This window comes from Chlorocebus sabaeus, chromosome 19 (genome assembly GCF_047675955.1).
Source record: "Chlorocebus sabaeus isolate Y175 chromosome 19, mChlSab1.0.hap1, whole genome shotgun sequence".
Taxonomy (NCBI): domain Eukaryota; kingdom Metazoa; phylum Chordata; class Mammalia; order Primates; family Cercopithecidae; genus Chlorocebus; species Chlorocebus sabaeus.
Window position 1 is genome coordinate 9,620,134 of NC_132922.1, and position 22,274 is coordinate 9,642,407.

The following is a 22,274-nucleotide window of genomic DNA, read 5'->3' on the forward strand; positions in this document are numbered from 1 at the left end:
GATGGAAGGAAAGGGTCACCTGTTCTGGAGCACCCACTGTGTGCCAGGTGCGGGCCTGAACCCCCACTGTGACCTCAGAGCTACTTATTAATGGGATGTGTTTTTCAGAGACTAGGAAGCAGCCTCTGGGAGGGCAGCTCACATGACAGGAGGGAGCCCAGGACTGCTGACTCCCGGGCCACTGCTGGTGCACCCTCCCTGTCGGGCTGGCCCAAGGATTCCGGCCCGGGCCTCCATCCTGGACTGGGGCAGGCAGGGCGCCCTGTAACTCCAGCCGCTGCTCCCGCCCGCTGCCCGCCCCTCCTTCACCTCAGCCTGGGGAAGCCTGGCTTGCCTGGTCCGCCGACAATGCCTCCCATTCAGCCCTGTCCCAGCTGCCAGGCCTGCGGGCCGCGGAGGGGGGCTCCCACCAGGCGGGGACAGCCTTTGCCTGCGCTGTGCCTCCAGGCTGGACCAGCAGTTCCAGGCGGCATGGAGGGGTGAGTCTTTGGGCCCCATGGTGCAAGGGGGGGTTCAGGGCAGCTGAGCGGTCTCAGGTAAGTCTCTGCCCCTCTCTGGGCCTCTTGAGAGGCTGGCGGGCAGGGGCTCTGGGCCCTTCCTGGGGTTCTCCAGGAAGGGGGTCTCCCAAGGTGGGCTCTGAGACACATGTGGCAATGTGGCCGCTGCCGGGGCCTGGTCCTCCGGGGCTTGTCTGAGAGCCCAGCAGTGGTCCCTGTGTTCTGAATGCTTGTCGCTTCAGCGATCTGTCCCCATGGGTCCCCTCCCTGGCCTGCCCTGAAGCACAGCCTTCACCATAGGCTCTGGAGAAGCCCCCAGCTCCAAGGCAGGGACTGGAGCCTGGGACCCAAAGGAGACCCCAAAACACAACAATCCAGGGAGCAGCAAGAGGGAGGCTCCTGGGGGCTGGGGACCAGCCCAGCGATGGGGAGAGGCCATGCCTGCCACAGGCTGAGAACAGAGGGGCCAGCTGGGCAGGGGAGGTGAGCCTATCATCCTAGCGCTTTGGGAGGCCAAGGTGGGACAATCACTTGAGGCCAGGAATTCAAGACCAGCCTGGGCAACATAGTGAGACCCTGTCTCTACCAGAAATAAAAAATTAGCCAAATGTGGTAAGTGCCCATAGTCCCAGCTACTCAAGAGGCAGAGACGAGAGGGTCAGTTTAGCCCAGGAGGTGAAGGCTGCAGTGAGCCACAGTCATTCCACTGCACTCCAGACTCCAGCCTGGGCAACAGAGCAAGGCTTGTCTCTATTTAAACAAAACAAAGCAAAAAAATGCTCGAGGACCCAGACTGGATGCCTCCCTCCCTTCCGGTGGGCACCATTATGCTCCTGCTACCTGGGAGCTGGCATCATATCAGTCGGAGGACAGGCCGCTTCTGAGCCTTCCCTGGACCGGAGCCTCACCACAGCCTGAGTACATGCTCTGAACTGGAGTCATTCTCACAGTCAGCAAGTCCTCCCCGAGCCACTGGGCAGAGAGGCAAAGGGACTCCACCAGGTCACTTTTCTGACCATACACATTGGCCATGTTCTGGATGTATTATTTAAAAAACAAACATGAGCCTGGGAAGATGCGTATTTGGATATCATTTGTAATAGTGTTTGTAAATAGCAAAAAATTGGAGGTAGCCCATGTCCAAGCTGGATGGCTAAGTCAATGTGATACATTTACACATTTCTCCATTTCCTCCCATGTAAAACGGGACTAATCATAGGACCTCCACTGTGTGGGGGGTGGGGGCCGGGGGCAGGGAGGCTGAGGGTGATGGACACTTTCCTGGGCCCAGAGGAGGCGGCTCTGAGGGGTTTTCGGGGCAGGAGCTGCACTGTGGCTGGGACTAAGTGAGGGACAGCATGTGGCCTCAGCCGCTGTGCACAGCAGACTCTCCCTCCCCGTCCCAGGCCCCGGAGCTCCACCCATGTCTCCTTGGTGCTGCCGCTGCTTGTACTTCTGCTGCTGGGCCCAGCTAGGCAGGCCGCTGCGCAGCGATGCCCACAGGCCTGCATCTGTGACAACTCCAGACGGCACGTTGCCTGCCGGCACCAGAACCTCACTGAGGTGCCAGACGCCATCCCTGAGGTCAGCAGGGAAGGAGCATGGGCACAGAGTGGCAGTGGGGCAGGGTGGGGACCCAGAGGGAGGAGCCTCGGCTGGGCACCAGTTATCTGCCACTGCCTGCCCGGGAGACCTTGGCAAGTTACTTCTCTTTGCGCCTTAGTTTATAGGTCTGTAAAATGGGAATAATAAAAAGCAGTAACAGGGAGATGATCTATTTAAAATCCTTACTGTGTGAATGGAATAAGTAGGTGACCCATAGATCGATACTGAATTCACTGCAGATGCTGTGGCGGAGAGGTGAGGCTGTGGCAGGGTGAGGTGTGGTCTCTGCTCTGCGGAGTCATCAGTTAGTGGAGGAGAGACAGCAAGCAGGCAGGGACAGCACAGTGTGAAAAGTGCCACAGTGGGTGATGCTCAGGGAGGGCACTGGAGAGGAAGGCTTCCTGGAAGAGGTGTCAGGGGTCGGATGAAGAGAAATATGGGAAAGGTGACAGGAGAGAAGGGTGTTCCGGGGAAGGAGCAGCACTTGCAAAGGCGGGGTCCCTGCCTGGCTCAGCCCCACTTTCCCCTCGCCGTCCCCAGCTGACCCAGCGGCTGAACCTGCAGGGCAATTTGCTGAAAGTGATTCCCGCAGCCGCCTTCCAGGGCCTGCCTCACCTCACACACCTGGACCTGCGCCACTGCCAGGTGGAGCTGGTGGCCGAGGGCGCCTTCCGTGGCCTGGGCCGCCTGCTCCTGCTCAACCTGGCCTCCAACCACCTGCGTGAGCTGCCCCAGGAGGCGCTGGACGGGCTGGGCTCGCTGCGGCGGCTGGAGCTGGAGGCGAACGCACTGGAGGAGCTGCGGCCGGGGACGTTCGGGGCACTGGGTGCGCTGGCCACGCTTAACCTGGCCCACAACGCCCTGGTCTACCTGCCCGCCATGGCCTTCCAGGGGCTACTGCGCGTCCGCTGGCTGCGGCTGTCGCACAACGCGCTCAGCGTGCTGGCCCCCGAGGCCCTGGCTGGCCTGCCCGCCCTGCGACGGCTCAGCCTGCACCACAACGAGCTCCAGGCTCTGCCCGGCCCGGCCTTGTCCCAGGCCCGCGGCCTGGTCCGTCTGGAGCTGGGCCACAACCCGCTCACCTACGCGGGCGAGGAGGACGGGCTGGCGCTGCCCGGCCTGCAGGAGCTGCTGCTGGACGGCGGGGCCCTGCAGGCCCTGGGTGCCAGGGCCTTCGCGCACTGCCCACGCCTGCACACCCTTGACCTCCGCGGGAACCAGCTAGACACCCTGCCCCCGCTGCAGGGTCCGGGCCAGTTGCGCCGGCTGCGGCTGCAGGGGAATCCGCTGTGGTGCGGCTGCCAGGCGCGGCCCCTACTCGAGTGGCTGGCGCGGGCGCGCGTGCGCTCGGACGGCGCGTGCCGGGGGCCGCGGCGCCTGCGGGGCGAAGCTCTGGACGCCCTGCGGCCCTGGGACCTGCGCTGCCCTGGGGACGCGGCGCAGGAAGAGGAAGAGCAGGAGGAGCGGGCTGGGCCCGGGCCCCGCGCCCCTCCGCGCGACCCTCCGCGCGGCCCCGGGGAGGAGCGGGCAGTCGCGCCCTGCCCTCGCGCCTGCGTGTGCGCCCCCGAGTCCCGGCACAGCAGCTGCGAGGGCTGCGGCCTGCAGGCGGTGCCCCGCGGCTTCCCCAACGACACCCTGCTCCTGGACCTGAGGCGGAACCACTTCCCCTTGGTGCCCCGAGCGGCCTTCCCCGGCCTGGGCCACCTGGTGTCGCTGCACCTGCAGCACTGCGGCATCACGGAGCTGGAGGCGGGCGCCCTGGCGGGGCTGGGCCGCCTGATCTACCTGTACCTCTCGGACAACCAGCTCGCAGGCCTCAGCGCTGCTGCCCTTGCAGGGGTCCCCCGCCTCGGCTACCTGTACCTGGAGCGCAACCGTTTCCTGCAGGTGCCAGGGGCTGCCCTGCGCGCCCTGCCCAGCCTCTTCTCCCTGCACCTACAGGACAACGCTGTGGACCGCCTGGCACCTGGGGACCTGGGGGGAACACGGGCCTTGCGCTGGCTCTACCTGAGTGGAAACCGCATCACCGAAGTGCCCCCTGGGGCGCTGGGCCCAGCTCGGGAGCTGGAGAAGCTGCACCTGGACAGGAATCAGCTGCGAGAGGTGCCCACTGGCGCCTTGGAGGGGTTGCCTGCCCTCCTGGAGCTGCAGCTCTCGGGCAATCCACTCAGGGCCTTGCATGACGGGGCCTTCCAGCCTGTGGGCAGGTCGCTGCAGCACCTCTTCCTGAACAGCAGTGGCCTGCAGCAGGTGGGCACTGGGCATGCGGCGGGGTTGGTGCGGGAGGCGGCACAAGGCCACAGACAGCGTGCATTCGCTCAATAAGCATTTGCCAGCCCCTTGGTGCCAGGTCTCAGGCTGGGCACGGGGACCCTGAGATGCCAGTACTGCCTCTGCCGGTGTGAGTGACAGTCCAGGCACAACCCAGGCCACACACGGTGCCTGCACCGGAGGGCATTGCTGGAGCATAGAGGAAGGAGGAATTTGGGACCATGGGGTCATCTACTGTTTGTACATATTGAGAGCCCCCAAGAGGCTTTGCCATTATTGGGTGATGGGGTGGACCATGAACTGGGCACCTGGGTGACTTGGACAGAGCAAGTGCTTTGACATCGGACCAGCCTGGCCTTTGACCCGGCACCGCACTTCCTGTCTGGACCATCTTGGGCTCTCCAGCTTCTCTTCTGCTGAGGGAAGGTGGGGCTTCCTTCCAGACTTGGGGGTGGGACAGGTCTGCCAGGAGCTCACACTGGGGCCTGGCAACTCCTGCAGATTTCTCCTGGGGCCTTTTCAGGCCTGGGGCCCAGGCTCCAGAGCCTGCACCTGCAGAAGAACCAGCTTCGGGCCCTGCCTGCCCTACCCAGCCTCAGCCAGCTGGAGCTCATCGACCTCAGCAGCAATCCCTTCCACTGTGACTGCCAGCTGCTTCCGCTGCACAGGTGGGCACCCCCACCTAGACCTCCAGCCAGAGACCACCCAGCTGCTCTTGGTCAAGCCCCTGTCATCTCCCTGGGCACACTATGTCCATGCCCATCTGAGCAGCTTGAGGGGAGGGGCAGGTCCCAGGAGAGCCAGGCATGTATGAGCCCTTTCCAGGGTCAGTTACCCTTCCTGTGGAGGTTGGGGGTGGACTTCTCTGGGCCTTGATTTCATCATCCGTAAAGTAGGAATGGTATCTGCTCTGCCTAGCAGTCTGGGACCTAATACGCAGGCAAGGCCACTTTACATAATTACATAAGAAAGTCACAAGGCCGGGCTCGGTGGCTCAAGCCTGTAATCCCAGCACTTTGGGAGGCCGAGATAGGCAGATCACGAGGTCAGGAGATCAAGACCATCCTGGCTAACATGGTGAAACCCCGTCTCTACTAAAAAATACAAAAAATTAGCTGGGCGTGGTGGTGGGCGCCTATAGTCCCAGCTACTCCGGAGGCTGAGGCAGGAGAATGGCGTAAACCCGGGAGGCGGAGCTTGCAGTGAGCTGAGATCCGGCCACTGTACTCCGGCCTGGGCGACAGAGCAAAAATCTGTCTCAAAAAAAAAAAAAAAAAAAGTCAGTCACAAGAGGCCAGGGATGGTGGTTCACGCCTGTAATCCCAGCACTTTGGGAGGCCAAGGCGGGCGGATCACCTGAGGTCAGGAGTTTGAGACCAGCCTGGCTGACATGGTGAAACTCTGTCTCTACTAAAAATATGAAAATTAGCTGGGCGTGGTGGTGGGTGCCTGTAGTCCTGGCTACTTGGGAGGCTGAGGGAGGAGAATCGCTTGAACCTGGGAGGTAGAGGTTTCAGTGAGCCAAGATCGTGCTACTTCACTCCAGCCTGGGCTACAGAGTGAGACTCCATCTCAGAAAAATAAAAAAAGTCACAAGAGGCGTGGAGTCCTGCAGACCTGGGCTCCAGTCCTGGCTCTGCCATTTTACCAACTAACTCTTCAAGCCCCATAACCTTTCCTGCCCATCTGTAAAAAGGGGGGATGTAGTATCTAACCTCATGATGGTGGTTGTAAGAATGAAATTAGCATACATAAGTTGATTTGAACGGTGTCTGCTATGTTGTAAGCCCTCTAACTGTTTATTATTACTATTATTTTCCCCTTTTTACAAAGAAGGGGTCGGAGGCTTGAAGTGGCTTGCAGGTCACATAATTGGTGAGCCGCCAAGATTCTCAGCAGAGCCTGCTGTCACGTATAGGCTCCACTGCTCCCAAATTCCTGGTGGCCTCCTTGACCTCCTCAGTAAAGCTGACAAATGCTTGTTGAGCGAATGCACGCTGCCTGTGGCCTTGTGCTGCCTTCTGCACCAACCCTGCCCCACACCCAGTGCCCACCTGGCTCCAGACCACTGGAGCAAAGTCAGCACAGCCAGCTCCCCGGCTCTCTCTTCTCTTCAGGTGGCTCACTGGGCTGAACCTGCGGGTGGGGGCCACCTGCGCCACCCCTCCCAGTGCCCGTGGCCAGAGGGTGAAGGCTGCAGCTGCTGTCTTTGACGCCTGCCTGGGCTGGGGTGCCAGGAAGGCCAAGCGGACACCAGCCTCCAGGCCCAGCACCAGGAAAACCTCCATCAAAGGAAGACAGCGTGGAGCAGATAAGGTTGGCCATGGGGCAGGAGGGGTGAGATCTTGGTGGGTGTTGGGCCAGGTTCCAAAGTCGCCAGGAAGCAGAAGCCTGACTTGGCTTGGTCCTGATTCATGTGGTTCCAGACCTGGGCAATGACCCGGTTGTGTCAGTTCAATAATGTCCATCCGAGGCCAGGCATGGTGGCTCACGCCTGCAATCCTAGCACTTTGGGAGACCGAGGTGGACAGATCACGAGGTCAAGAGGTCGAGACCATCTTGGCCAACATGGTGAAACCCCATCTCTACTAAAAAATACAAAAATTAGCCGGGTGTGGTGGTGCGTGCCTGTAATCCCAGCTACTTGGGAGGCTGAGGCAGGAGAATCGCTTGAACCCGGGAGACAGAGATTGCAGTGAGCGGAGATCATGCCAGTGCACTCCAGCCTGGGGACAGAGTGAGACTCCATCTTAATAATAATAATAATAATAATAATAATAATAATAATGTCCATCGTCCCATTCTCCCCTTCTCCCTGATCCCACTTCTGGGCTAGACCCAGGATGGGTTTGCAAGGAAACGGCCATTTGCTCCTGTTGTGAGACAGTGGCCTTTCCTATAAGCCACAGTGTGGTGGTCCAGATGTATCCCTAAAATCAGTCCTGCTGTTTCCATATTTGCTGGATCACTGTTAACCATGTCCCAGTCTGACCTAAGGGGCCTCCTTCATTCCAGGATCCCAGGGATGGGAAGAGCGGAAGTGCAGGTGCATCATTGGCTCTGCCTCCCACCACCTGTCAGCTATAGGTTGGACCCCACTTGATATTACATTCACCATCCTGACATATCCAGTCCCAATGTGGCCCCTCAGTTGTGGCAAACTCACAGCATATCGGAGAAGGGTGCAAAAGATACGGGCACCCCCGCATGTGGGAACCAGTGCCTGTAAGGCCATGGGGGTGTGCAAAGGGGAGAGGCAGTCCTTCGAGGGAAGGAGAATAGAGTGAGGCCTGGGAAGGTGGGGAGAGGGCTCTGTCTCCCCTGGACCTGCATTTTGAACATCTGGGATTCCTGGGGCCATTAGCTGGTGTTCGTATTCATCCCCTACAACTGCCACAACAAAACGCTAGGAGCTGGGTGGCTTAGAACAGCAGAGCTTCTGTGGGCTAGGGGTCAGCCGTCGAGGTGTTGGCAGGGGTGTGCTCTCTGGAACAGGTAGTGGAAGGGTCCCCCCTTGCCTATTCCAGCTTCTGGTGGCCCCAGATGCCCCTGACCTGTGGTAGCATAATCCCCATCTCTGTCTCCACCTTCACGTGATGTTGTGTGTCATCATCTTCCCTCTATAATCTGTCTCTGCCCAGATTCCTCACCCCCCGCTTTTTTTTTTTTCTGAGATGGAGTTTCGCTCTTCTTGCCCAGGCTGGATGGAATGCAATGGCAGTCTCGGCTCACTGCAACCTCTACCTCCTGGGTTCAAGCAATTCTCCTGCCTCAGCCTCCCAAGTAGCTGGGATTACAGGCACGTGCCACCACACCCGGCTAACTTTTGTATTTTTAGTAGAAAAGGGGTTTTACCATGTTGGTCAGGCTGGTCTCGAACTCCTGACCTCAGTTGATCCACCTGCCTCAGCCTCTCAAAGTGCTGGGTGTGAGCCACTGTGCCCAGCCAAATTTCCCTTTTTATAAGGATAACAGTCTATTAGATTAGGGCCCAACCTAATGACATCATTTTAATTTCACTACTTCTGTAAGGAATCTATTTCCAAGTAAGGTCATACTCTGAGGTACTGGGGTTAGGGCTCCAGCCTTTTGGGATGGGCACAAGTCAGTCCATAAAGTGTTCCTGATTTCTGGCTGGGACACGGGAAGGAACCCCTGAAAAGACCCCAAGCTGAAGGTGAGCAAGTTCTGCCTTAGAAGCCAGACCCGGAACTAGAATTAATGACAGCAGTACTAATCTCAGTTGGCAGTCACGTGCACAAGTACGGAACGGCAGCGGTGCTTTCTCCCTGCGTCAGCCCCGGAGGCTCGTGTAGAAGCTGAGCTGGGCTCAGGAGTGGAAGCTCCGATGAGTCCACTTCCAGGTCAGGGCTTTAGTTAAAACGGGAAGACACCCCCGGTCCCCACCCCCACACACAGTATGGAAGCTTTGGAATCGGGAACTCTCAGGCTGTTTGATCTAGCCACCCCTTCTGACATGGAAATACTCCTCTCAGTATTGTGGGTTATTTTGATGAAAGCAGCAGTTTCCGGCTGGGTGCAGTGAGTGGCTCATGCCTGTAATCCCAGCACTTTGGGAGGCCCAGGCAGGTGGATCACCTGAGGTCGGGAGTTCGAGACCAGCCTGACCAACATGGAGAAACCCCATCTCTACTAAAAATACAAAATTAGCCAGGCATGGTGGTGCATGCCTGTAATCCCAGCTACTCGGGACGCTGAGGCAGGAGAATCGCTTGAACCCAGGAGGTGGATATATCTTGGCGGTGAGCAGAGATTGTGCCATTGCACTCCAGCCTGGGCAATAGAGCTTTTTTAAAAAAAAAAAAAAAAGTTAAACCAGTCCAGACATGGGGGTTCACGCCTATAATCCCAGCACTCTGGGAGACCAAGGTGGGCGGATCACCTGAGGTCAGGAGTTTGAGACCAGCCTGGCTAACAATGGTGAAACCCCGTTTCTACTAAAAATACAAAAGATTAGCCGGGCATGGTGGTGCGTGCCTGTAACCCCACTCGGGAGGCTGAGACAGGAGAATCGCTTGAACCTGGGAAGCGGAGGTTATTTTGCAGTGAGCCGAGGTTATGCCTTTGCACTCCAGCTTGGGCAATAAGAGTGAAACTCCGTCTCAAAAAAAAAAAAAAAAAAAGTAGCAGTTTCTTCCCAGGAGTACAAAGGAATTCAAGGCAGAGGGCTCTTAGGTTGAGGCTCAGGCGCTGGCAGTGTTCCAGGCTGGAGATGCTTGCCTGCTGAGGGAACGAGGATGGACGTCTGCCAGTCTCCCTTGATGCCTGTGTCTAGCTTGGTGTCTGGCACCCAGAAGATGCTCGAGAAGCCTGAATGACTGACTCACTACTAGGTCATCCGGCAGACAAACCTGGGTTCAACCCCACTGCCGTCCTTAACAGGTGTGAATTTAAGCAGCCAAGTTACTACACCGTACTGAGGTTTCCTTTTTCCCATCAGTACCACACAGGGCTACTGTGAAGGTAAAATGAGCCATTTAGATACCTACTTAATCTGGCACCTGGGTAGGGGCTCTTGGTACGATGGAATTCCTTGCATCCCTTTCCCTGGAGCAGAGGGGCTAGACTGGGTGACCATAAAGGACGAGGCGGGCAGGGCAGGTTCCTGAAGGGTCTGGATTTGGTCTCACCTGTACCAGGAGCCTCTGTGGGTCCTCAGGCCGGAGAAGCAGGGATGAGGGGTTTGCAAATGCCTCCCTGCCAGCAGCCCCACTGCTGGGACTCTTTAAGAACTTGAATTCCCTCCAAGGGCAAACTGAGGCACAAGGTTTCCCAAGAGATCAATACTTCCATCTCCGGCAAATCAAGTTGGCCTCTAGGCACCAGCCACACACGGTCATGTGCACACTCCCCATTTCACACACACACAAGGCCACCTTTGTGCTAGCCTATGCCAGGAACTACAGACAGGCAGACACAGGCTCCATCGCTGGGGAACCCACGGTCTTTGGGGAGAATGGCACAACTGTAAATAATGACAACATGCGGCTAAGACAGGGAACTCAGGCTCATGAGAGGCAACATTTATTCTTTACAGCCTCGCACACTTGTGTCTTGACTCACGTGGCCTCATAATCGATACCATGAGGTGGGGGGTCAGAACACACTCTGCAAGGAACAGAGATCTAACAAACCAGACTCAAGCAAGTAGGGGATTTAATTTCTCATACACAGTCTGGGGAGCCCAGTGAGGCTGCAATGGCAACTAGATATGTCCTCCAGCTCTGTCATCCTTGTCCTGAGGGTTCTGTGTTCACAGCCCCTCCAGGCATGGCTTCTTCATTCAGGTAGGAACAAAAGGTCAAAACAGCAAAGCCCAGCTCTCCAGAGGCTCCAGTCGGAACTGGACCCTTTAACTACAAAGGAATCTTGGATGAGTTACTTTTAGCAGGGCTTCAGAAGCAGGTAGCAGAGCCAGAGTGCACACTCAGGCCATCTTCCTCCCAGTGTCCTCGCCGCGGCATTTCCTTTAGGAAATGGCGGCAGTCCTCACAAACACAGAAAGCAGCTCAAAGCCACCACACAGGTCACCAAAATCCATATCCTGGTCACTGCTTCTCAGCTGCCAAGCCAAGCTGGGTCCCCAACATTCCTGGGGAGCTAGGAGGAGCAGAGGACCAGCACGTGACATCCCTGGGGAGCTAGGAGGAGCAGAGGACCAGCACATGACATCCCTGGGGAGCTAGGAGGAGCAGAGGACCAGCACATGAGGCTGAGTGGCATTCTACAAAGTGAATTTTTGAGGCAGAGGCTGCCCCCATCACACAACTCCCTGTCAGAGGACCTCATCCTGCTCAGAAAGCTGCTCTAGAATTTAATTTACATGACTCGTTGGGACAGACAGAGTTCACTGTCTTGTCTTCCACAGTGTGACAGGGGTGGCCCCACCCCTGGCAACTGAGGGCTGTGGCAGGTCCTGGGGAGGCCATCTTAAGGAAGAGCAGGCAGCTAGCGTTCCAGCTTTGGGAACTCTGGCTGGAGAAGGTGGTTCACAGATGAGTTCGGGGGCCTCAGGCAGCCCGTCACATAGGCCTTTCTACAGGGGAGGGTAGAGGCAACAGGCAGGTCCCAGGAGACCCCAGCAGGACCTCCACCGTCCAGCCTTCACGGCACCAGGCAGAATTTACACATAGGCTCAGTCTCCAAGCCAAAGTGAGGTGGAGGCATGGTGGCGGTGGTAGAGAAACCCCGGGCTGGCTTCCAGCTAGGAGCCAGGCTGGAGGCAGGAAGGCTCAGTCGTCCATTTCCTCCTTGATGTTCTCAACGGGGACAGGCAGCTCTGGACTTGAAGCCTTGTGGGGCGAGGCCGCGTCTAGATGCTCCTCCTTCACACGCACAGCAATGACTGAAGAGGCAGGGGAGGCGGGTGGGTGGGCGAGTAAATAACTCCAGGAGGGGTGGGGGCAGACGGAGGAGCTAGGAAAGGGACCTGGCTCCCTACAGATGGGGGCCTAGGATGCACCTTCACCCTCCAGCTTCCCTTCTGGGAGGGCAGTGGCAGCAGCAAAAGGCCAAGGCCCCAACCCAGGTAGGCTATGCCAGCGACACTGCCATGTGCCAATCTGTCACCACCCTGCCAAGCACTAGAGGTAGGGGTAGAGATGGAGGAGGAGGAGGAGGGGCCGGGGCCTGGCTAGAGGGGGACTCGGCTCCGTTCTCAGTTCGGGGGGTGTCTGGGAAGCACTCTGGGTCCAGTGGTACAGGACTGCTTGGTGCCCAGAAAATGCCGAAGAAACCTGACTCTACTCTTCTGTGCCCAGGTGGGGAAGGAGAGGGGTCGTCTCTGAGCACGGAGCAGGCTGGTCCTGCCTCGACCCAGCCCGGTGGCTCTTACTCTCGCCAGGAACGGGCTCCGACGAGATCTTCTTGGCACCCTGAGGGTCGTCCTCCAGCAGGGGCTTCTTGGACCCCTGTCTGAGGGGTCGTGTCTTGGTGGGCGGGATTCTTTTCCCTTTGAATAAAAATGGATTCAAACTCAGCATTAGGGTTGTATTTAGGTGAGGCTTTACGGATGCGGTCTCACCCAGCGGTCAGGCAGCGCAGCAGAGGGAAAAGTGCCAGCCTGGGGACAGAAAGCCTGGACTCCAAGTCTGACACCTCTTATTGGCTGCGTGCCCTGAGCTCAGATTCTCTCCAATGGGAAGTAATACCACCACCTCCCTTAAACCAAGCCCCAGGCAGTCGTGGTTGTAGCTGCTTTTAAAATCTTCTTTTAAATAAATAAAAATTTTTTGAAGAGGGTCTCACTCTGTCACCCAGGCTGGAGTGCAGTGGGCTGATCACAGCTCACTGCAGCCTCAACCTCCCAGGCTCAGGTGATCCTCCTAACTTAGCCTCCTGAGTAGCTGGGACTACAGGCATGTGCCACCATACCCAGCTAAATTTTTCTAATTAGGGGTCTCACTATGTTGCCCCGGCTGGTCTCAAACTCCTGGGTTCAAGGGATCCTCCCACCTCAGCCTCTCAAAGTGTTAGGATTACAGGTGTGAACCATCTCAACTGGCCCGTTTTTGATCGTTGATTTCTTCCTGCAACATGCACCATTCCCAGTCCTACTGTTTGAATGGTACAGAACCTCTACCTACTAGATAAATGCCACACCCTCACTCAATTTTTTTGTTTTTTTGAGACAGTCTTGCTCTGTCGCCTAGGCTGGAGTGCAGTGGCTCAATCTCAGCTCACTGCAACCTCCACCTCCCTGGTTCAAGCAATTCTCCTGCCTCAGCCTCCCAAGTAGCTGGGACTACAGGCATGTGCCAGTGTGCCCGGCTAATTTTTATATTTTTAGTAGAGACGGTGTTTCATCATGTTGGTCAGGCTGGTCTCGAACTCCTGACCTCGTGATCTGCCCACCTCGGCCTCCCAAAGCGATGGCATGACAATTTTTTGTGTGTGTGCGATGGAGTTTCCCTTTTCCACCCAGGCTACAGTGCAGTGGCATGATCTGGGCTCACTGCCACCTCTGCCCTCGGGTTCAAGTGATTCTCCTGCCTCAGCCTCCCAAGTAGCTGGGATTACAGGCGCCTGCCACCACACCTGGCTAATTTTTGTATTTTTAGTAGAGACGAGGATTCACCATGTTGGTCAGGCTGGTCTTGGAACTTCTGACCTCATGATCCGCCTGCCTCAGCCTCCCAAAGTATTAGGATTACATGCGTGAGCCACTATGCCTAGCTGCCTCACTCAATCTTAATCCTGCCCCAGGGACCTCGTTCCTGTTTCAGAATATCCTCTTCCCCACATGGTACCACACCGTGGAGCCCACCTCGGTGTCACAGGCCTGCGGCTCTGAAGGATGGCTTTGCCCCGTCCTGCTCTGCCCCTCAAGTAGAAGCCAAGCTGGGGTCAGAATCCATAGAGTGAGGCCCCACCAAGGCAAACGACACCCCACAGCCCGAGTGCCAAGTGGAGTCCCGCCACTCAGCTGCCTGCCTTTGCTCCTGCTCTCTCCCACCCTCAAAGAGGTCTCGAGGTAAGAATGAGAGCCTTGGAGAGACAGCTTCTATTTCTTCCTGCAGCTCTTAGAACCTAGCAGCGGCGGCTTGCCCAGGCCAGGGTTTTTTTCTGAACGTGGGCATCAGGGATGGGATCCCCCAACTTCAATCTCTTACCTCTTTTCCTCAGCACCCTGACCATGGCCAGAGACTGAACACTCCCTATTTATGGTCTGGGTCCCCAGAGACAGGATGAAAGGCCCGTAGGCCAAAGAGCAAGGGAAAAGCGACAGGACAGGACCACGAGGAGAGTTGTGCCAGTAGGACAGCACCTGGGAACCTCTGCCTGGGGGCTGACCCCGCCTGCTCCCAGGGGCGCAGCCCACCACTCCCGGGCCCACGCCAGCCTGGCTGCACTGGGGCAGTACTTACTTTTCTTCCCAAACTGTTTCTTTTTCTTCTTTGTGGCCTCTTTGGCCTTCAGCGGTGTGGCCGGTTCTGTTGTTGAAAGACAAGGGTGAAAGAGATGAGACGAGGGTCCCTGGGAGGACACAGGGCACAGGTGCATCCCGAGACCCCGTCCACCCTCCCACACAGGACACCCCAAGATAGAAGGCCAAAGCTCGGCAATTGGGGGGGGGAGCTGGAGAACAGCTGTCCCTTCTTCCCACCCTTGTCACCAGGGCTGCTCAGAGGGACCTGGGTAGTTTACCTGGGTGCACAAGGGCAAGAACATATGACAGAGTGGGCAAGATGAAGGAAGGAGCTCTGCAGGCCAGAGAGGAAGGCAGCCAGAGGAGCAGGGGCTGGGTGACGGGGCTCACTCTCTACTTACAGTGGTCCATGAGATGTCTCCATCTCATGCCAAAGAACTGAGATGGGCACAGGGGTGGGGGAAGAAGGAGAAAAGAAGAGGAAAGTCGGAGTCTCTTAGGGTCATGAGAGCCCAGACCTGCGGCCACAGGAGGCTGGAGCTGGTAGCCGGTGAGCTCACACCAGCCGACGGGGTAGATGTCCGGGGACTCGCAGTCCACCCACTGGTCGTACTCGCTGTCCCAGCCATCAAAGTGGATGCTGAGGAGCCGATGCACCACTCGCTTCACCGTGGCCACACAGATGAGCCGGGGCTCCATCAGGTCCACGGCCTCCAGCTTCATGCCCACCTTGAAGCCATGGTTTGGGCAATCCTGGGGCAGAAAAAGGAGGCAGTGGCCAAGCCAGTCAGCTCCCTACCCCAGCAGGCTCGCCCGGGCCTGGAGGCACTTGAAGAACTGGCAGGGAGGAGGCTGGGACTGGAATGCCTGCTGGGGCAAGTTCCTCTAGACAATAATCCCACTGCACCTCTTTCTCCACACCGCCCTCCATGGAAGAGGGACTGGAGTGCCCAGGCCAGAGCTGGGGACTTCCCCCCAAAAGTGGCTGGTGTCAGCAGCAGAGACTCGAGAGAAAGGGGAGGAACTGCCACCGCTGAGAGCAGCAGGCAGGGCCTGTCCTGAGGCCCCCGCAGGCCCCTTGCTCCACTTGAGTCTCCTCACCATGTTAAAGAGTCTCGATGGGGCGGCTTTCGACTTGGTCTTCTCCAAGTAGTTCTCCCAGCTGAAAGTCTGTACCTCATAACCTGGAGGAGCAGACAGCTCAGATGCAGAGGGAGAGGGGAAGCAGGAAGTGGGCAGGGGGAAAGGACACATGGCTGAAGGAGCTCTGCAGCTTGCTCAGGACCCAGCCTGGAGTCTCCCCAGCAGCCTTCTCAACCCCTCAGGGTGGCACCTGCTCTAGCACCTGTTATACAACCTATCCTGTTGTATAGGTTGTTTGCTGACCAACGGGAGACATGGGAGCTCTGTTCATCAACCATACACTGGCCACGGGACAGGGTCAGCCCAGCAGTTAAGGGCTGGTGGCGGGCTCTGTCACCTTTCCCATACACCCTGAAATGCTACACTTTGGGGCCTGACTTGACCAGGAATCTGGACTTGTGGCCCCACCCTGCCCCTTCTGTTTTGTTTTGTTTTTAAAACAGAGTCTCGCTCTGTCACCTAGGCTGGAGTGCAGTGGTATGATCTTGACTCACTGCAACCTCCACCTCCTGGGTTCAAGCAATTCTCTTGCCTCAACCTCCCTAGTGGCTGGGATTACAGGCACCTGCCACTATGCCTGGCTAATTTTTGTATTTTTAGTAGAGATGAGGTTTTGCCATGTTTGCCAGGCTGGTCTCAAACTCCTGACCTCAGGTCATCCACCTGCCTCAGCCTCCCAAAGTGCTGGGATTACAGGCAGGAGCCACCGCGCCTGGACACCCTGCCCCTTCTGATGCAAGGCCAGCACGTGGTGGCCTCTCTAGTCTTACCTTTTGGGGGTGTGAGCTCAATGTCATTCTTCTGACAGAAGGTGGCTGGGAAGATGGCATGGGAAGAGGCATGGTAGCAGAACCAGTCTGAGCCATCTGTGGAGGGCCCCCCGTCCACACAGATCATCAGGTATCCATCCAGGAGAACCTGGGGGGTGGGGGGAGCAGGCAGACAGATCATATCATGAACTGCACCCCATCCTGGGTTGGCACCACACCCCAACAGGGACACGAGGCAGATGGATCCAAACAGATCTAGGGCACGGCCCTCCTGGAGGACACCTGAGCCTCTCTGGGGCACACAGCACTTCTGTGATGCGTCCACGTGGGATTCTTTCTCTTCCCCACTAGACAGCAAACACCACGCCAGCAGGGGCCGCGTCCATCCTGTTGGACCGTGTTCTCAGGTGAGCACACGCGCCTGGCCTGGAGCGGATCCGCGGCGTGGACAAGTCAGCAGCCTCCTCCAGGAGGGCCATGCAGGGGTGGGGGGTGCTGCTCAGGCTGAGGCGATGAGGAGGTTTGGAGCAAGGTGACCCCCGCTGTGGCTCTTGCCTAGGCCAGCACTCAAAGGAGATGGCACACAGCAAGAAGGCCCCAGGGAGGTGACAGGGAGGGGCCCACCCTGACACAGGACCCGGCTCAGGTGTTGAAGAAGCCCTCGTCCAGTGAGCCTTGGACCCTGACATGAAAGCAGATTCTGAGCAAGGGGCAGGCCAGGCCCCACCCACAAAAGTCAGGGACTCTGGGCACAGCCAGTGATGAGAGGCTGTGCCAGAGACCCCCTGACAGTGGCGAGTGGAGTTAGAGCTCTGGGCCACATGGGTCCCCTCGTGGGGGCCGGAGGCCGGCCCTGGCTCACCTTACAGACAGTTGCCACGCAGATGTTGCCCAGATTCAGGGGGTCAATGGCCTCCAGCTTCATCCCTTCCTCAAACCAACCGCCTTCTGTGTAGACGGCTCGTACCTTAAAGGAATGGGACAGCTGGGGACTCCCTGGGCAGGCCAGGGGGAAAGGTAAGGGAAGCAGGCCTCAGGAGGGAAAGGGACGGTCCCAGGGAAGAGCCAGGTCCCTCAGGCCCGGAATGGACCCTTGGCCGAGGGGAAAAGTGCCCAAGGGCTGAGTCTCACCTTCTTGAACAGGTAAGGAACGGCATCACAGTAGATTTTCCGGAAGGTGGGGTGATGGGCCATGTCACTTCGCCTCTCTTTGGAGGAGATGGATAGGGAATGAGGGAGAGAAGGGAGTTGAAGGAGGCTCCTGGGCCATCTCTGCACCTCCCCTGGGAATGTGGGGCTGCTCTGCACATGTTCTCAGCTGTATCTCTGTATCTCAGGACCCCCCACCCAGAGGAGCAAACAGAAAGGTTGAGTCCAGAAAACATCCAGAGCTCTCTGTAGGGGACTCTTCAGCCCTCGAAACCCGGACTGCTCCCATATGACATGGGAGAGGATCGGGGCTGGTAGCATCTGGGTTCAAATCTTGATTTTACCACTCACAAGTTGAGTGGAGTGACTTTTGTCAAGCTCTCTGGAGCGCAGTGTCATCACCACAGGGTGGCCATGCCAACATCCACCTGCTGACCTGCTGTGAGGAGTAGGAAGGTGCTCCCACCCCATCCCTGGGAAGCATAGCGTGCAGTCCCTCTGGCCTGGGGCTCTGCTAACCTGACATCTTGATGCCGTGGCCCACACGTCGTGACCAACCCACTGGGTGGATCAGGGGGCTCCACATGTGGCACCAGAAGTCGTCGTCACTGTCACCATCCTCGTAGAGGAGCCGTAGGCGACCCCCGATTACTGTGTCCACCACGGCCATGCGAGTGCGTGACACCTGGGACTTGTCCACCACTTCCAGCCGCATGCCCTGCCTAAAGGGGTACTTCATGCTCTCCACCATCTGAAACGATGTCAGAACACAGACCTGCTATGGCCGAGGGCTCCTCCCACCCACCCTCCTGGACCCTCCTGCTCTGTCTCTTCACGGTGCGTGGAGGACAGGGAAGGTGTGGTGTTGTCCTCCCCGACTCCATCAGTCGGGAGGTGGCAGATGAGACCACCTGTGCTGCCAGGCTCCCCTTGGCCGACTCCCTAGGAGGACACAGAGGGAAGGCACACAGCTCGCAACGGGCATGCCACTTCTCGCCACCAAAACGCCAATGAGTTGATGCAAGTCATAAAACACACTTTAGACTAAGGAAAAGTGACCCAGAGAGGTCACGCTTGCCCAGAGTGACAGAGACTCATTTGTGCCAGAGCTGGGCCTGGAAGCTGGTGTGCAGCCCGTGCTCTTCGTGGCCTCTGCACTCTGATCCCTGGGCACCCTGCACTCCCCGCCACCTCCCAGCCCTCTGCCTGTGGCTCATACGAGACTCATGTCCAGAGAACTGAGTCTTCCTGTGTCCCTTTCCAGTGTCCCCTGTGTCCAGTTCCGACTCTGACCCTGATGGGCTGCAGCTCTGCAGTGCTTTCACAGTGCCTCGGTGGCAACCGACCTAATGACAGATGGTGACCAAGATGCCCTCGAGCTGCCCTACAGAGAGCCACAGTGCTGGGGTACAGAGGAGGAGGAGGTTATTTTTGTTCACTGTGACTTCAGAGCTGTCCTGCCTGGGGCAGGGAACAGGTAGGGTGCAGGGCTTTTCCAGCCCCAGGGCACGGCTGGGTCAGGAACTGGCCGAGACTAGACTAAGCAGCGCTACTTCCAAACACACCCAGAAGGAAAGGTCTCAGAGGTCACAAAGCAGCCAACAGGCAAAGCTGCCACAGGGGTCCTAAACCAGACAGACCCTCTGGCCCAGCTCAAGGGCTTGGGATACGCCCTGACACCAATTGCCTGTCCCACGTCTGGTATCCCAGAGGCGCACTCAGGAGAGTGAGAGACAACACAGGGTAAGGCCTGGCTCAGGGCCCCTCTGGGCTGCCTTCCCTGCCACGTTCTCTTCCTCTACAGCCAACACAGTGCAGCCCACAATCCTACGCCATTTTTGTTTTTGTTTTTTTTTGAAATGGAGTCTCCTCGCTCTGTGGCCCAGGCTGAAGTGCAGTGGGCACAATCTCGGCTCACTGCAACTTTGGCCTCCCGGGTGCAAGCAATTCTCCCACCTCAGCCTCCTGAGTTAGCTGGGATTACTGGTGTGTGCCACCACACCCAGCTAATTTTTGCATTTCTAGTACAGTCGGGGTTTTGCCATGTTGGCCAGGCTAGTCTGGAACTCCTGCCCTCAGGTGATCTGCCAACCTCGGCCTCCCAAAGTGCTGGGATTACAGAGTGAGTCACTGTGCCCAGCCCAACTAATTTTGTTTTTTAAGAGACAAAGTCTCACGGTGTTGCCTAAGCTGGTTTTGGACTCCTGGCCTCAAGTAATCCTCTCGCCTTGGCCTCCCAAGGTGCTGAGACACTGAGACAGGTATGAGTCACTTTTACCATGTACATATGTGACTTAATTTTTACTAAATCATTTCTTAAAGTTAAATGCCAAACAGATGATTCTGTGCCACACAGGCGTCCTAAACCAGACAGAATCCGACAGCCCAGAGGGGCCCCAGGCCAGGCCTTACCCTGTACTGTGCCAGGCACACCGCTGGCTTAGAACCGAGGCTGTACTACAATTACTCGTGTGCATGGCTTTCGTCTCCTCTGCCAGACTAAAGATTTCTGGATGGCAGGGTCTGTATTCTTTGTATTCCCACATTGCCTTGTAAACAAGTATGTAAGGCTGGGCACGGTGGCTCATGCCTATAATCCCAGCACTTTGGGAGGCCGAGGCTGTTGGATCACTTGAGGTCAGGAGTTCGAGACAAGCCTGGGCAATATGGTGAAACCCCATCTCTACTAAAAATACAAAAATTAGCCACGTATGGTGGTGCACGTGCACCTGTAATCCCAGCTACTTGGGAGGCTGAGGTAGAAGAATTGCTTGAGCCCAGGAGGCAGAGGTTGCAGTGAGCCAAGATTGTGCCACTGCACTCCAGCCTGGGCAACAGAGCGAGACTCTGTCTTAAAAAGAAAAAAAAAGACTGGGCATGGTGGCTCATGCCTGTAATCCCAGCACTTTGGGAGGCCAAGGCAGGCAGATCACGAGGTCAGGAGATTGAAACCATCCTGGCTAACACGGTGAAACCCCAACTCTACTAAAAATACAAAAAAATTAGCCAGGCATGGTGGTGAGCGCCTGTAGTCCCAGCTACTCGGGAGGCTGAGGCAGGAGCACGGCGTGAACCCGGGAGGTGGAGCTTGCAGTGAGCTGAGATCGTGCCACTGCACTCCAGCCTGGGCGACAGAGCGAGACTCTGTCTCAAAAACAAAAAACAACAAAAAAAAAACCATATGCAATAAAATCTACTGAGTGAACACTTCTGAAAAATTCTATGAGCAAAGGTAAGGTTCTGGAAGAGCAAAAGGCAGACAAAGCAGCATGACTGGTGCGGTAGGAGCAGAGTCTGGGTGGGGCGGTGGCTGACACCAGGCTAGAAAGGCAGATGGCAACCATGTAGCAGCAGCATTTGTCTCCAGCCTTACAAAATGTGGAGCTGCTGAAGATCATCAGGCAAGAGAGTCTCAGATAACATGCTCCAGTGAGTAGCATGGAGGATGGAGAAAAATGGAAGAGCGGAAGAAGGGACATCAGTTAAGGGCTCACTGCCGACCTTGATGTGGAAATCCACAGGAAGCGTCCTGGAGCCCACCAGCCGTTTCATGAGGTAGCCCTTCCAGTCGGTGAACTTGGCATGGATGGCTGTGGAGGCATCAGCAGAATCCTGGTTACACAGACTGACGACACCTCCACCGACAGGGATGCTAGCACCAACCCTGAGTGGGGGCCCCTCAGCAGTGGGGAGGAAAATAGCTGCCTCTCGAGGCCAACAAAGACTTCATCCGAGAACCTCAGATTCCACACGTGGATTGGCTCCTGGGCCTCTGAGACAGGGAGGGCAGGAAGCCAGGGGGCAAGTGGCTTCTGTTCTAACAAGACAGAGGACTCCCATTCTACCTAACACAAGCAGAGGACGCTCCCTCTACCAGGGCCCTGCAGGAACAAGAGAAGGAATGTTCTCATCAACTCACTCCGTGGGGGCACGAGGATCTTGCTGTTGATGGCACACCAGCCAATGGGGTGGACATCCACAGTTCCCAGGTTGCACCAGAAGTCATGGCTGGCATCATTTTCAAAGCCTTCGTACCGAAGCAGCACCCGATACCCTGAGAGGAAAGGAAAGGGCACCTGTGAGGGAGGGTGAGCTGGGGAAGGTATGCTGTATTTTTTTTATTGTTTTGAGACGGAGTCTTGCTCTGTCGCCCAGGCTGGAGTGCAGTGGCGCCATCTCAGCTCACTGCAAGCTCTGCCTCCCGAGTAGCTGGGACTACAGGTGCCTGCCACCATGCCTGGCTAATTTTTTTGTGTTTTTAGTAGAGATGGGGTTTCACCGTGTTAGCCAGGATGGTCTCGATCTCCTGAGCTTGTGATCTGCCCTCCTTAGCCTCCCAAAGTGCTGGGATTACAAGCGTGAGCCACCGTGCCCGGCCTGGGGAAGGTATGTTCTTAAGCCTTCTCTTTTCTCTAGCCTAAGCTGGACTTCTGGCACCTATACTTCCAGGCAAGTGTATTCCTGTTGTCCACAACAGTCTTAGTCAAACAAATTCATGCTCCTAGTTAGGAAAGCATTATGGCATGGTGCTGAGAGTTAATTCTCTATAACCTGATCATCCCTGGAATGAATTTTACTTTTTAAATTTTTTTCATTTTTTGTAAAGACAGTGTCTCACTACGTTGCCCAGGCTGGCCTCGAACTCCTGAGCTCAAACAATCCTCCTGCCTCTGTCTCCCAAAGTGCTGGGATTAGAGGTGTGAGCCATGACACCCGGCCCTGGAACAAACTTTATAAATTGGGGTTTCCAGCCAGGCGCGGTGGCTCACACCTGTACTCCCAGCACTTTGGGAGGCAGAGGATCACCTGAGGTCAGGAGTTGAGACCAGCCTGGCCAAGATGGTGAAACTCCGTCTCTACTAAAAATACAAAAATTAGCCGTTATGTGGTGGCCAGGTGGCCTGTAGTCCCAGCTATTTGGGAGGCTAAGGCAGGAGAATCGCTTGAGCC

The 22,274-nt window shown here is 56.9% G+C and overlaps 2 protein-coding genes across 4 annotated transcripts in view; one reads left to right on the top strand and one right to left on the bottom strand.

The window, feature by feature from the left end:
• CHADL (chondroadherin like) lies at positions 1–12,371 on the top strand. Of its 2 annotated transcripts, XM_007975895.3 has the most exons (6): positions 5–479; positions 1,904–2,081; positions 2,643–4,352; positions 4,875–5,041; positions 6,491–6,689; positions 12,155–12,371. In XM_007975895.3, exons 1-6 carry the CDS (start codon positions 91–93, stop codon positions 12,179–12,181), a joined length of 2,670 nt encoding a protein of 889 aa, XP_007974086.3. In that variant the 5' UTR covers positions 5–90; the 3' UTR covers positions 12,182–12,371. The 2 variants fall into 2 exon arrangements, with proteins under 2 accessions (XP_072862785.1, XP_007974086.3); XM_073006684.1 differs by lacking the exons at positions 4,875–5,041; positions 12,155–12,371 and having other exon boundaries at positions 1–479.
• L3MBTL2 (L3MBTL histone methyl-lysine binding protein 2) overlaps positions 10,397–22,274 on the bottom strand; it is a 25,269-nt gene continuing 13,391 nt past the window's right edge. For both annotated transcript variants that reach the window (XM_007975898.3, XM_007975899.3), the window contains 11 exons: positions 21,244–21,378; positions 20,826–20,914; positions 17,844–18,075; positions 17,307–17,383; positions 17,038–17,142; positions 16,176–16,323; positions 15,364–15,446; positions 14,781–15,015; positions 14,261–14,326; positions 12,229–12,345; positions 10,397–11,739 (listed from right to left, as the gene is read on the bottom strand). In XM_007975898.3, the coding sequence (XP_007974089.1) occupies positions 11,627–11,739; positions 12,229–12,345; positions 14,261–14,326; positions 14,781–15,015; positions 15,364–15,446; positions 16,176–16,323; positions 17,038–17,142; positions 17,307–17,383; positions 17,844–18,075; positions 20,826–20,914; positions 21,244–21,378 (1,400 nt within the window). In that variant the 3' untranslated portion in view covers positions 10,397–11,626. The remainder of the gene's footprint in view (positions 11,740–12,228; positions 12,346–14,260; positions 14,327–14,780; positions 15,016–15,363; positions 15,447–16,175; positions 16,324–17,037; positions 17,143–17,306; positions 17,384–17,843; positions 18,076–20,825; positions 20,915–21,243; positions 21,379–22,274) is intronic.